This window comes from Sinohyriopsis cumingii, chromosome 3 (assembly GCF_028554795.1).
Source record: "Sinohyriopsis cumingii isolate HCF-2022 chromosome 3, ASM2855479v2, whole genome shotgun sequence".
Classification (NCBI taxonomy): Eukaryota; Metazoa; Mollusca; class Bivalvia; order Unionida; family Unionidae; genus Sinohyriopsis; species Sinohyriopsis cumingii.
The window spans coordinates 45774736-45788411 of record NC_142963.1 but is presented as its reverse complement, the minus strand read 5'-3'; the positions used below and the strand labels follow the sequence as shown (position 1 = coordinate 45788411).

General features: G+C 35.0%; 1 protein-coding gene across 1 annotated transcript in view; it reads left to right on the top strand.

Moving 5' to 3' along the window:
• The first annotated feature begins 733 nt into the window (after positions 1 to 733).
• Positions 734 to 13676, top strand: part of LOC149802789 (transmembrane channel-like protein 7) — a 48943-nt gene continuing 36000 nt past the window's right edge. Inside the window, exons 1-3 of the mRNA XM_089952222.1 lie at positions 734 to 1423; positions 5241 to 5307; positions 6458 to 6539. Of these exons, the coding sequence (XP_089808348.1) occupies positions 1206 to 1423; positions 5241 to 5307; positions 6458 to 6539 (367 nt within the window). The 5' untranslated portion in view covers positions 734 to 1205. The remainder of the gene's footprint in view (positions 1424 to 5240; positions 5308 to 6457; positions 6540 to 13676) is intronic.

The following is a 13676-nucleotide window of genomic DNA, read 5'->3' as shown; positions in this document are numbered from 1 at the left end:
TTCATATTTGCAAATATTTTACTCCCTTCAAGCTCCACCCACACGGGGTGAAATTTAAAACCATTGTCCACATCTACGCACCATTTCCAATCACACTTGATAGTTAAAGTTTCTCTCCAAAACGATACTGGAATTTCGCACCATTATTCTTGTTACGTTTCTTTTTCATGAATCTTATGAAATTTTCTAACCTTCTTTCTTCTATCTTGAGATCATTTTTTGTTCATTCGTTTCTTCGTTTTTCATTTTTTTTTTATTTCTCATGAGGATAGGGGTGGGTGTATTTTCTGTATTGACATTTTAGGTCCTTACCTTTAATCAGTGCTATATACCCCATATTGTGCTGACGTGTCGTTGGAAGGATCATGTTCATACCTTTTTCTGAAGTGGAGTGTGTGGAATGATTCCCAATCAGTCGTTTTCCATATTTTGTGTCATTATTATGCTACATGAGATCAAAAGTAAATACTGTAAACCTTAATAAACTAACTCAGATAAACCTCAGTATGGCATCTCTTTGAAAGAGATTTCATACAAACAAAAAAACTTAAGGCTGACTGGCATGCATGATCAACAAAACGGTATTTACGTTGTGAAAAGGGTTTGTCCTATTTATACCAGTCACGATCTGATTGTGGATAATGGAACTACCACACGTATATGTCCTTCTCAGTTTACCTTTCTTTACGCAGCCGCAAGGTATCCTGTTGTGTATTCTCCCAATCGATCATAAAGAAATTAGTACCTCATGGAACGGCGATTTATGATCAAGAAGCAATGACGTTAATAGTTTGTGTTTGTCTGCGTAATTAGAGCTTCAGGAAATCTGCAGATCAATATTATTGGCAAGCCTACTACAGCAACTTATTGCGGATTGACTGGACATATATATTTGGCTGTTTAATCCTTAAGTTTTAAACTAGACCGTCAGTTTGAAGGGAAAAAAAAAAACGAAATAACAAACCCCAACTGTTGATTTGATTACAACTTTTTCTATTCTTAGCGTGTATAGGACGAGAATATACGACATTGTACATTTATACAAGGCGTTTCATTGTGCATGATAACAATCTTAAAACAACAAAGAATTCCCCCGCACCGTAGAAAGCGGACAACAAGAATTCGTATAACGGTAAATCAGTAACTTCAGCGCTGCAAATACGTAAGAATTTGCTCTTCGTGTGTGTAAAAGATCAAGACAACAGATGGGTAAGAAAAACCGAGTTAGTCCGTCTCTGCCCACAGAGGAGGGTGGTGTTAGTTCTTGGGATGACGAAAATCCCGAATACCAGTACAAGGAAAAGCAAGAGGATAATAATGGGGTGCGTAAGAGGAAAAGAGCGAACAGTGCCATGGAAGTTTACATAGATAGGAGGTTTGGGAATAGACATGTTTGGACACCACCATTAAGTGAAAGGAAAAGGTAGGAGGATACGTCATGGTTGATTCGTTTTAGGTGCTTTCTTACTGTAGGGAAAATAGGAAAAGTTAGACTTATTGTCACTACTCTCCTTTATATATCATTAGATTATAGCCTTAAGATGTCTTTTATATCATATCCTTCCAGTGTTTGGACTGTCACAGATAGATAGATGTTGAAAACCATATTTATTTCCCAATTCATCAATTAGGACTTTATCGCAAAGCATGCCTAATATTTATATAATTGAATGAAACAGCTGAATCAAAAGCAAACTCACCAGTAGATATGCTTGCACCGAGCCCAGGTAAAGAACACCCATTCTATGATAATGACAACCCTGTTTGCAAAATTGATGTATTTATATGTAACCCTTGCGATGAGGTAAGGTTAGCAAGAACTGAGCAACTGCGTGATTAAATTTGATATCGTGTAAAACCACATTCAACTAATCAACCCGAAATATTACAAAAATAACCAAGCAAAACTTTCATTCTAATGTTCAACCTTACACTCATCTAAAAGCTCAGAGGATGATTGGTTAATGTTAATTCAGTGAGTAAGAAGACCTCCGATTTGTAGCGCAGTCTAGATTGGAGCGTCAAAATGTTTTTTTCTTTTTCTTTTTTATATTTTATTTTTTAGTCTTGTAACCAGATTTCCACCTGATACTAAGTTACCAGAGAAAGTCCAAGAAAATTTTAAAAGATGTGTTTAAAACTCACACTAGATGTCAACCGCACTTGCTCAAGGAAGTGACAAAAAAGTATCGTTAAAATACTACTTCTTTCCTGGCCACGATTTCTCCAACATAAGTCAAAACTTACGCATAGCCTTTAGACATTCGACTGATCGAATTTATCCGTCTGGGATGTTACACTGGCAGCAATTAACGGACCTTATTTGTATTGTTAACGAATACTGTAACAATATGATAAGCAATGAATGATTTATAGTTACATATAGATTATCCGAACGATCCCTTTTAGAATAAATATATTCATTCTTGATTACATAGCAATTATGATTATACATTATGTTCGGTGATCGTAAAATCTTTTTGGGACCAATAATAATAAGCATCAGCTAGATTCTTCTAAACGAACTAAACATGGACAAAACGAAAATTTCCAAATAATAAACTATTACAGTTTATTAATTCCCCCCCACCACTACCACCACTCTCTCTTTCTCTCTCTCTCTCTCTCTCTCTCTCTCTCTCTCTCTCTCCTGGAATCTTCCGACATAAGAGTTGAAATAGATTTAGTAAATATATGGTTACTTGCTAATTCAAAGGCTTTTATTATGTGTAAATAACGTACGTCTTTGTTTTATATAGATGTTGTGCATTTCGTTTATGTAAACAGTGAGTACAATGAACACCAACCTTGCCACCGTAATATGTCTGAGGCAATATTTGAAGAAAAAAGATGCCTTTCTGGAGCTGGACTCCCCAATGCAGCCGATCCGTACAGAACCAATGTGTATTCTACCTATTTACATAAATACATTATATTTCTTTCCTTGACGCCGATTTAATGACCACTTATCATGATGATACCAGATTGATGATTTATGATTACAAGTTCAAGGGAATATCTTCAAGCATGTTTGTCAGAATAGATAATGTCTTATCTAAAGTCAAAACACTTGTTGTGTACCGTTTCATTCTTGAATATATTACGCTCTCATGTTAAAATGCGCTGGTGAACTACAAGCTTTAAAGCACAGTGATAGTGAACAAATGATAATTAGGATCAACTATGATACCCCACCCCTTAAAAAAAACACAAAGAAAAGATGACGTAAACAAACACGAGAAGATGACGTAAATACTAACTGCATGTATGCATCCAGCTAAGTGTTCTCAATAACAAGAAAGAATACCGTTGATGTGGTATCAAGACATTGTTTGTATTGCACCAGATTTTGTCTTTCTGCAAGATAGTAAACGTTTTGCAATAATTTAATATTAGCTGCCGTTTCAATTGTCATCACTCAGTAGCTTAGGGTCTAACTATGCTGGCTACTGTTTAGTTGACGTTTGCTAAGTTAGCCCCCCCAGTGCAGGTCTCTAAAAGTAGGCATACTTTTGGCTGTGCTGTTATTACGTCCAAATATTTATGATAAACTCATTAGCCACCTCCCCTCCAATTCGTGTTATCCAATGATGGACATTTTCTTATTGTGACACGTTTGTCTTTTTATAAATGAGACTCGTTCATACTAAATTATCTAAACTTTGCTTTTGCTGGCCTGATTTGCCCATCAGTGATTGCGATTTGTCTTTGCTGGTCTGATTTGTCCATCGTTGTTTGAGATTCTTCTTTTTTTGGCTTGCTTTTCCCCTCAGTGATTGAGATTTGTCTTTGCTGGACTGGTTTGCCTCTAAGTGACTAAGATGCGCATTTGAAAGCATGATCTGCCTCTCAGTGATTGAGATTTGTCTTTGCTGGCCTGATTTGTCCATCAGTGATTGAGATTTGTCTTTGCTGGCCTAATCAGACTGAGATGTGTCTTTGAAAGCATATGTCCCTGAGTGACAGAGATGTGTATTTGAAAGCATGATTTGCCTCTCAGTGATTGATAATGTCGTTGCTGACCTGATAAGGCCCTCTGTGATTGCGATTTGTCTTGAAGAAATGGACTCATTTGCACCTCAGTGATTGAGATTTTTCTTTGCTGGCCTGAGCAGCCCCTGAATAACTGATATGTGTCTTTCAAAGCATGATTTGCTCCTGAGTGACTGAGATGTGTATTTGAAAGCATGATTCGCCTCTCGGTGATTGAGATTTGTCTTTTCTGGCCTGATTAGTCCCTCATTATTGAGATTTATCTTTAGGAAATGGGTTTCAGCTTATGCTATCAAACAGGTGCAACAGAAAATAAAATACTGCATTATTTTGATACAATTATATGGTAAAATACGGTTTTGGCTGTTTGCTGTTTTAGTACAGTTGTGTGATTAAATGTAGTTTGTGATTTGTTATTTTGTTATGTGTTTAAATGTGAGTTATGTATGTATAAAAAATAGTAGTAATACTTAAGAAGTTCGGGCCAATTCAATATAAAGTTGTGTATGTTTTTGAATTAACTTGTTTCAAAAAAGCTTTTGGTTGAATATTTCCATACTCCATACACACATCTATCCACCTATCCATCCATCCATACACATCCATACATACATATCGTTACAGGATATTTAACTCGGATTGTTATGACATGTAATGGATTATGATTAAATATATTTACAACAAAAACTGGAATATGCGATATTCAGAGAGAAAGAAAGTGTGTGTGTGTGTGTGTGTGTGTGTGTGTGTGTCTGATTTCAGATTTTTAACGTAGATTTAACAATTTTTCATTCATATCGCTACAATGTCTGCAGTGTGGCAGTTTATAATGATGTCTAGCACTGGTGCGTTACCATGCATTCATGTAGCATGATGTCCCACCCAGTCACATTATTCTGACATCAGGCCGACCAGTTCTAACACTGACCTCTTAATGCTGAGAACCAAGCGAGGCAGCTGTAAGCACATTTTTTATAAGTCTTTGGCATGACTTGGTCGGGGTTCGACTCAGCGACCTCCCGCATCCAAGGCGGACGCTCTAACCACTAGGAAAACGGAGCGGTGAGAGAGATATTCAATAATCATTGGGTATTTCTCATGTGTACGAAAAGTAGAAGTAAAAAAGAAAGTAATTTATAGTTTAGGTCTTTAATCTAAAGGCAAATCTAGAACAAAATGATATATAAAATGTTTTTAAAATGTCATGTTCTTGATATTAATACATTTGCTTACTAATATCCTTTCAGAAACAATGTTCTGGGTGGCTCTAAGTCATCAAAGGGAGGTTATGGATGCAAGCAGAGCTGCAAAATGGTAAACGGCTTTCCCCTTACAAGATACAACACTTAGTATGTTTTGTCAAACCTGTAACACACGTTTTATGTACATGCTATCGAAGCTTTACAAAACTACGAATTATTAATTACGGATGTTAATCAATGGGTTTAAAAGTGGTATTTCAGGAAATTATTAATTACGGATATTAATCAATGGGTTTAAAACTGGTATTTCAGGAAATTATTAATTACGGATATTAATCAATGGGTTTAAAACTGGTATTTCAGGAAATTATTAATTACGGATATTAATCAATGGGTTTAAAACTGGTATTTCAGGAAATGTTATAAATTTTGCATAACGTTTTCTTGATTTTGTATTATAGAACATCACAGTTCTCAAAAAGTTATCATCATCATCATCATCATTATCATCATCATCATCATCATCAGCTTTGAATGAAAATTATATTTATGTTGCTGTATATTAATAGATAACAGAATGTATATTCTGTGCAATAACTTACCTACAAAGGCAACTGTATATGGACAATTACCTGCAAAATTCTTTACATTCAACACACACACACACACATACACACACACACACTGCTCATAGTACAGTACTATAGTTCAATGCTTTCCAGCCATACTGAATAGAGATCCAAGCTGGATAAATGGACGCCATATTGAAAGACTAAAGTTTCGTGTGAATAAAATGAGGACATGTTCAAACTGATATGTTAAATTACATGCAAATGTAGTTTGTTCACAGTATTGAATTATTTAAGTTTTGTAATAATTTTATGAATTATCATAGTTAATGATTTTAATGCAAAATTAACAAAAAATATTTAGGTTATTTTTCAATCCTTTCATAGCCAGAAACGTGGAAAATATGAGACCAGTTGAGGAATTCATACTAGTATGTGTGCAATCAATTTGAAGTTTCGGGTAGATAAAAGATTTTTTAAATATTTTTCATGGTCATTTGGATCTGCGTCCTTACATTAAATATCAGAGATGTTGACTCTTTTTATTCGAACCTAAATACATATACATGTTTTGTAAATTAATTATGGATTTTTGATACTGAAGATTTATTGGAAAGAACTTGATTAGGATGTTGATATGAGATGAACATGCAATCGTAAAAATTATAAGACATAGATTATATTCTTTTGCAGTGCTGCTTTGACTTAAAGAAGGGATGGAGAGAACTAACATACAAATTAGAACTGTGGAAGTCCTCTCTGAAGAAAATCGAGGGTGAGTTTCAACGTTTAGTATTCCATTACAAACTCTCTCTCCCTCCATCCTTCCCCCTTCTCTCTCTCTCTCTCTCTCTCTCTCTCTCTCTCTCTCTCTCTCTCTCTCTCTTGACCCTCTTGCAAGAGAGAGAGAGAGAGAGAGAGAGAGATTAATTACGCGATATTAATCAATGAATTTAAAACTGCTCTCTCTCTCTCTCTCTCTCTCTCTCTCTCTCTCTCATTAGAGAGAGATAGGGTCATTTTCCACTCATGTCTTAGGAGTGTACTATTTTTAGTCGACGTGTCGTGTGTCAGCACATAATTTTCCAATTATATACACTATTTTACGTACGTTTTAAAGGTTACCGTTAGCCGTGTCAATTACTTATGGTAAATGGGTCAGCTGGATTTAACGAAATAATCACGCGCTGTGCTGTTTTTCTACCTGTAGTTTCTCAGCCATTGACTTTAACTACAATAGCTTCAGACGTCATCAGTAGGTGGCCTGATCGCTTTGTCTGCATTGTTCCTTCTGTGTTTGTTGATGTTGCCATGAGTGGATACTGATACATCTGAAAATTGGGACAATCAAATAATAAGCACAGACTAGCTGAAATATAGAGCTTTCTTAAGGATACAATTACAGATGTTCTACCTACCGTGTGTATATATATGTATGTGTGTGTGTGTGTGTGTGTGTGTGCGTGTGTGTGTGTGTGTGTGTGACTCTGCCACATAAAGGCATAACAATAAATACCTTTTTGTCCCAAATCCCGATAGGGACGACACATTCTAACGCATCTTTTGCTTTGTCGAGGCATGGAAATGCGAGTAAAGGTTATCAAGGTTTCATTGGACGGGTATCGAACGCACTACCTGTGGAATACAAGTCCGACTCTCAAACAACCGAGCTACCGCTATTCCCTCTAAATATTACCGACAATTATTATTTATATTCAGACTCAAATCACATTTATAACACCGTGCTCGTTAGCGATTCATCGTTAGTTAAGCAGACTTTAAACTCTGGAGTTTGAACCGAGTTTGGGTATCAGAAATGTGTGTGATCTTGACAAAACAATCTATGTGGGATCACTTTTACGATTGTGATCTTCTTTAACAACAAACCAACAGTACAGACAAATTCACTGACTCATTTATTTTTTTTTTAACCAGTAGCTGCTCAAACATCAACATATTGTACTTTATCCTGAAAAAGTCCATTTTGAACGTACCCTGTGTGGTTGTCCTTGGTGTATTTTACCACATACAAGGTGTTGTTCAACACCATCTAGAAAGCAAACTACAAGCCAAGATACTGTAAAAATTTCTACATTTCTCTTCAAGGCGATTACATACGATATTCACGCAATGGAAAACGGCGGGGAATACGATTACCACAACCTGTGGTTCTTATGCACTTGGCCAGTTGATAAAGTCTTTAAAAAAGTTAAGAAAATACGAAGTAAACAAGTTCCATTTCTGACATGCTATTAGTGGAAAGCAACGCGCACACAAATCGATCCACATTAGCTCTACAGGGGTGGTCGTAAGCCACTGGGTCCACCAGCTAGAGCCCCATCAGATTAGCAAATGGAATTATTTAGTAAAATGTGTGTGCATCATCGTATGCGCATGGTTGTCATGGTGAATTTAAATGGGGTTGAATTATGATTTACTGTACGGGTCGAAAATAGTACACTTTGTATGAAGAAAAAAGAAGACTTTAAAGCCCTTTTCACTGTAGCTGAGACTATTTATGAGACTTGACAGCCCTTTTTAATAAACAATTCTGACAATTTGTATTACAATACAATAACATAGCATATAAAGTAATTTAGGCACCGTGTTGAGTATCATTAAATTGTTGCTCTTTTGTTTTATATGTGTTCTTATTCCAATTAATATGAATTCATTCGATAAACAAATGACTCATTAACATACGCGTTGATCCGGTGTGATTGGGTCGTTACCGTGCCGGAATCGTTACCAACGTAACGCGAGTCCGAATTCTGCCAAGTGGTTGTTTCATTGGCTAAGTCAATTTTCTTCAATCGTCACGGCATCATATATCTTGTCAGTTGTTTATGTGCTATTAGAAACCAATGAATTTAAAAAGATCTCTAATTGTATATGTATGGGCAGTTGGTATAAAAATTAAGACTCTAATGAGAATATGTTGTTCTCGCTTTGAAAAAAAATGAATGAAGAAAGTGTAAAGAATTAAGATCTCTAAATCGATTATAATAAGGTTGGTAACACAGAAAATAATTGTTTTAGTATTTGGTCAGTTAGAATTATGACTGTGTTCTGGAATCGTATTAATATATCTCACTTTTTCGACAATGAAGGAAATGCACATGACTTTTTGAGCTATCGATCCGGTACCTAGACGTTTGTATGAAACTGAGTAGCCGTAAAATAGAAAGAATAAATACACTGTAATTATATCCAGCTTAATTAACAAATAATTTATTATTCAGTAATGGGCATTGATTCGCCAGGTATCATATATTATGATATAAAAGTGGTATTTTGCTGATATTGATCCAATCACAGATCACCTTTTAATCTTTGTTCTTTGGATTGAATTTAATTAATTGTTATTGGGCTTGAAGCTTTATTGTTTTCTTTCTTTTTAAACCATGGAAAGTTCGTCAATTTCAAAATGGTATTTAATCGATATTTGTATTTTTTAATACAAATTTCAAATAATTTACAAATAAGAAAGCTCGTGTTTGATTAGGACGGCCACTATATTTTTCTCAGACCGAAGTAAAAGAATATACTGATATGTTGGAGGCTTACTGTAAAGGAATACATCTCTTGCATATTAAAGGTGCGGGTTTTATGTCCGATACAGTGATTTTATTTCATCTTCTGCAAATCTACAGATAGCCGTGTAAGCCAATTAAATTTCAGTGTTACTTCCTGTTAAAACAACAGCTTTATTACTCAGAAATTCAAACTTAAATGCGGAACCATGTCTTTACTCAATAGGTACTACTTACATTATTCATGGTGGGGTGGTTCAACAGTGGTACGAATATCTCAGCTTTTGGTGGCATTTTTAACTTAAAGCAGTTTCTTCTAAAATCATTTTGTAATATCTTACTGATAATAATCCTTAAACAGGTATATGGTTTACGAGGTTCATGCATTGCGTTATGGGTAAATTAAATGTGTGCCTTAAGGACCCTATAAATGTAAATGTTATGAATTAGGACACCATCCCTTCATTAAAAAATAAATAACCAACAACCCCTCCCACCCAACCCCAAACAAAACACACGATGGTCCTCAGCTCAACAAGATGTAGATATAAAATATCATCGATGATATTGATATTTACATTAAGCAGATTAGATGCATTTATTCTGATCAAAAGAGTGTCTCAGTAAGTGTCTCAACCTTCTCCACATTTCATTAATTACGGGACCTAGGCTTGAGCCTATACTCGTTTATAAACTGAGTACATTGCAAAGACATACAAATACCCTGATCTACGGTCTTATAATATGCAGGCAGATCAGTATATATGTTATTTGTTCTACCGATCCCTTCTAACAAACTGCATTGACCAAGACTGTGCGATGGCAGATCTGGGTCTAAACTGTTTGCAGTTGGACCCGACTTACAAATGAGTATAAAGATACACGGTGTTTACTCATCCAAAGTTGGTACCGAAATACAATGGATCATTATTTTCTATCACTCTGCACGCGAATTTTTCAGATCGAATCTCAATCTATTCGGTCAGATAAAACTGTACAATATCCAAGAATCTGACACGCAGCTTCCGTCACAGTCTGCATCTTAACTCTCGTCAATAGCTCTGTAATTGCATGTTACCGTCGGCAATATCATTGACTTGAGCACGGAAGTAGAAAAATTATTATAAGCATTTAGTAAAGATGATACATGTTTATGGATATGATTGTTATTCTTGGAACGACACTATGAATAAATAAATAAGTACAGTACTATTCAGTGGCGGTCCTCCCTCCGCCCCCCCACTCAACTCTAAAAATGAGGGCGAAACAAACGTTAAGTTTCCTAAAGTAAGTTTTCTTTAGAATTAGATGTACATCTATCTATCTATCTATCTATCTATCTATCTATCTATCTATCTGTTTGTATGGCTGTCTGTCTGTCTGTCCGTCCGTCCGTCCAACCAACCAACCAACCATCCATCCATCCATTTACGTTAAAATAATTAAATATACATAGGACACTTACCTACTATGGCTCAACAAGGGGACACCATTTGTACTGGAACGGTAAATTCATCAAACAGTATGGATTAACAAATACTCTCTGAAATACACTCCTACTTTGATGATCAAGAAAATGTACAATCTAAGTCATAAGCACGGTAAGTGAACGCATTCTTTGTAACTCGCTGTGTAAATATTGGATCTAGTTTGTATAAACATATAGTTTGAACAAGTTTTATTTCCATAGAGGTTGACAAGTGTGGCCGGTCTACATGTTCCCACAAATTATAATAAGCTATGCTTCTGCAGTCGATAAGAAATGTACTTGGATAGAGGCACTAAATTAATATGGTTTCATACAATTATGTCTAAGAACATTTTATTCAAAGAAAATAAGTATGAGAGAGAGAGAGAGAGATGAATAAATTAATGATCGTGTCAGAAATTGGACAAGAGTACATACACCAAATGAATACACAATAGAATTAATGGGAAAAAGAGAAGAACATCGTGTCTTTTTTATAAAAGTGATAATTCATTGAGTAGAGTATTAAAAATTTTGAATACTCTTTTTTAAGTAAAGCGTTTTGTCTATTTAATATATATTTAGAATAAGTCAAATAAGCGAATACTAAAATTCTGAAGCAATTTTCTACTCTGTTCAGTATAGTATTTGTAAGTAAATACGTATATAACCCCACTACAAACACTCGTGTGATTGCAGTATAACTCATTAGGAAGATCAGTACAGTTATTCCTAATTCTGATATTCAGAAAAGATCCTTTTCTTATTATCAGCTATGAAATGGGCAAACAATTGTGCTGTCTTTATCTCTATTTTACTTTTGAAAATCGAATAGTTACTTCCATCACTTATTGAATTTGGACGAGAATTGTTTTTTAAAAAAAATGCATTGCAAAGCTTAATAACGAGTTTCTACTTATTTCGAGTCTAACATTAATTCGAATTAATCTATTCCTATTTTAAAGATTATATCTGTCTGTCTCACCAACCGGCGGTAGTAGAAGGTTAGTAAGATAAGAAACAAACCACATAGAATGTTATGAAGTAACACAGTTTATGAAACTTTCGTCTATCTGCCAAGAAAGGCCATTGAATTACGACACAGTACACTTCTAAAAGGCACAATTCTTACTGCTTCAAATTTTAGGTTTTCGAATTTAAGAGATTATTCAGAGGAACAGCCATTCTTTATATATAAAAAATAAATATTGTTAACGTTTTTATACTAAATTTATAATAAGTATTTTCAAAGCAGTTTTCATTTTCGAGGTCGACGTAGATATGTTATCAGTACTTTTAGGTTCAGTTGAAAATACCTGCTAAACGTTACGACAAGATGTTTATGAAAGTCAAGGAAAGTGAGAAATTAGTTTGTTTTTTTAAAATTTTAGTTCTGGGAAAAGAGGCTCTAGCTTACGCGAGATGAATATACCTCGGTTTGGTTGGATTCTAGTCAACCGACCACAGCCTTGACTAATCATTAATCGTTTGTAAATAGGTTGTCGGTACGTATTCAATTTCGTAAGAATCATTTGATAAATACGCCAGTGGGCTATCATCAGAATAAAATCTATAAGACTCAAGACTTAGTCGCATATACTGTGATATGCATAATAAATAACAACGGACCTAAAACAGAGCCTCATGGTACTCCAGTCGCACCAAATAGGATACTTGATTCGGCAGTATTTACAAAAACTAGTTGGATTCTCTTAGATAAGCACTGTGAAAACTAATCAGTGCGAGATATAAATGTCATAGCTGTAGATAATCAGATACTTAAGAGACATCGAAAAAGACCACATTCATATCATCCTTGTATCAGATGCAGTACATACACTATGGTACATCGGTATGAAATGAAATACTGTAGAATTGTTGGGAAGAAATTCAGATTGTTATCTGAATATTTGAATGTAGGTGGTTGTATAGATTTTTTTCAAAAATTCTTCCACACACAAATAAGTACTTAAATAGCCTGTAATTTGAAGGGTCACTGGCAAATCCTTCCACTGGCGTGACTTTCACGGTTTTCCATCAAGATTAAAAATATTGTTAAAAAGACCTATAGACTCGTTGAATAAAATAAGAAGTGGTTTAAATACGAATCAGACCGTTCCTCTGAGCATATGGTGACTTATTTTATCCACAAAGCATGCTTTGTGGGTGAGTAATGCGTTAATCAGTACGTTTGTTATTCGTGTTGAAGTTTATATCCGGTAGATTAAAATTGTTCTCATCAATCTATAAACCTATGATAATGTTGTATCAATGAACCATTACGTTTATGCCACGGAGAAAATAATTACTGGGAAAAATAAATTCTCAAAAACGATTTCTTGCAACAGCCTGTCATCAGTCATCTGGTGTCCGGCACAAGTTTGTTATTGCTACTCCAAGTTTGTTATTGCTACTCCAACTAATCTGTCAGGACGATTGTAATGAAATATTAGCACATTTATCGAGAAGTGTTCTTGGTCATAAGCGAAAACAGTTCCACTCGAAAGTCTTATACTGTCACAACAGGGCAATATTGAAAATATCGTTGTCGCCACTCTAACATAGTTTCACTATATTTCGCTTTCTGATACGTTTGTAATCTGCGTGTTGTTCAATTTTGCGACGAAACCTGCTAAAGACCGGGACTTCGATCATATCAGACTATCCAGTGCATTTATTCGTTTATCAAGTCAGTCTTATTCTTCACTTGTTCATTTCCATCTTGTGAACATGGATAAAAATATTTCAAAATGGTAGTTTTGCCCTTTCCTTACTTTGGCAAACGAAGTTTTCTACAAGCACTTATTTAGAGATTAAGTATTTTAATTTACCTTTCTCATTACGAAACTTGAAGTAACATGTAATAACACTTACTTTCTCAAATCTTATCTAAAGAAATTGCTACACATTT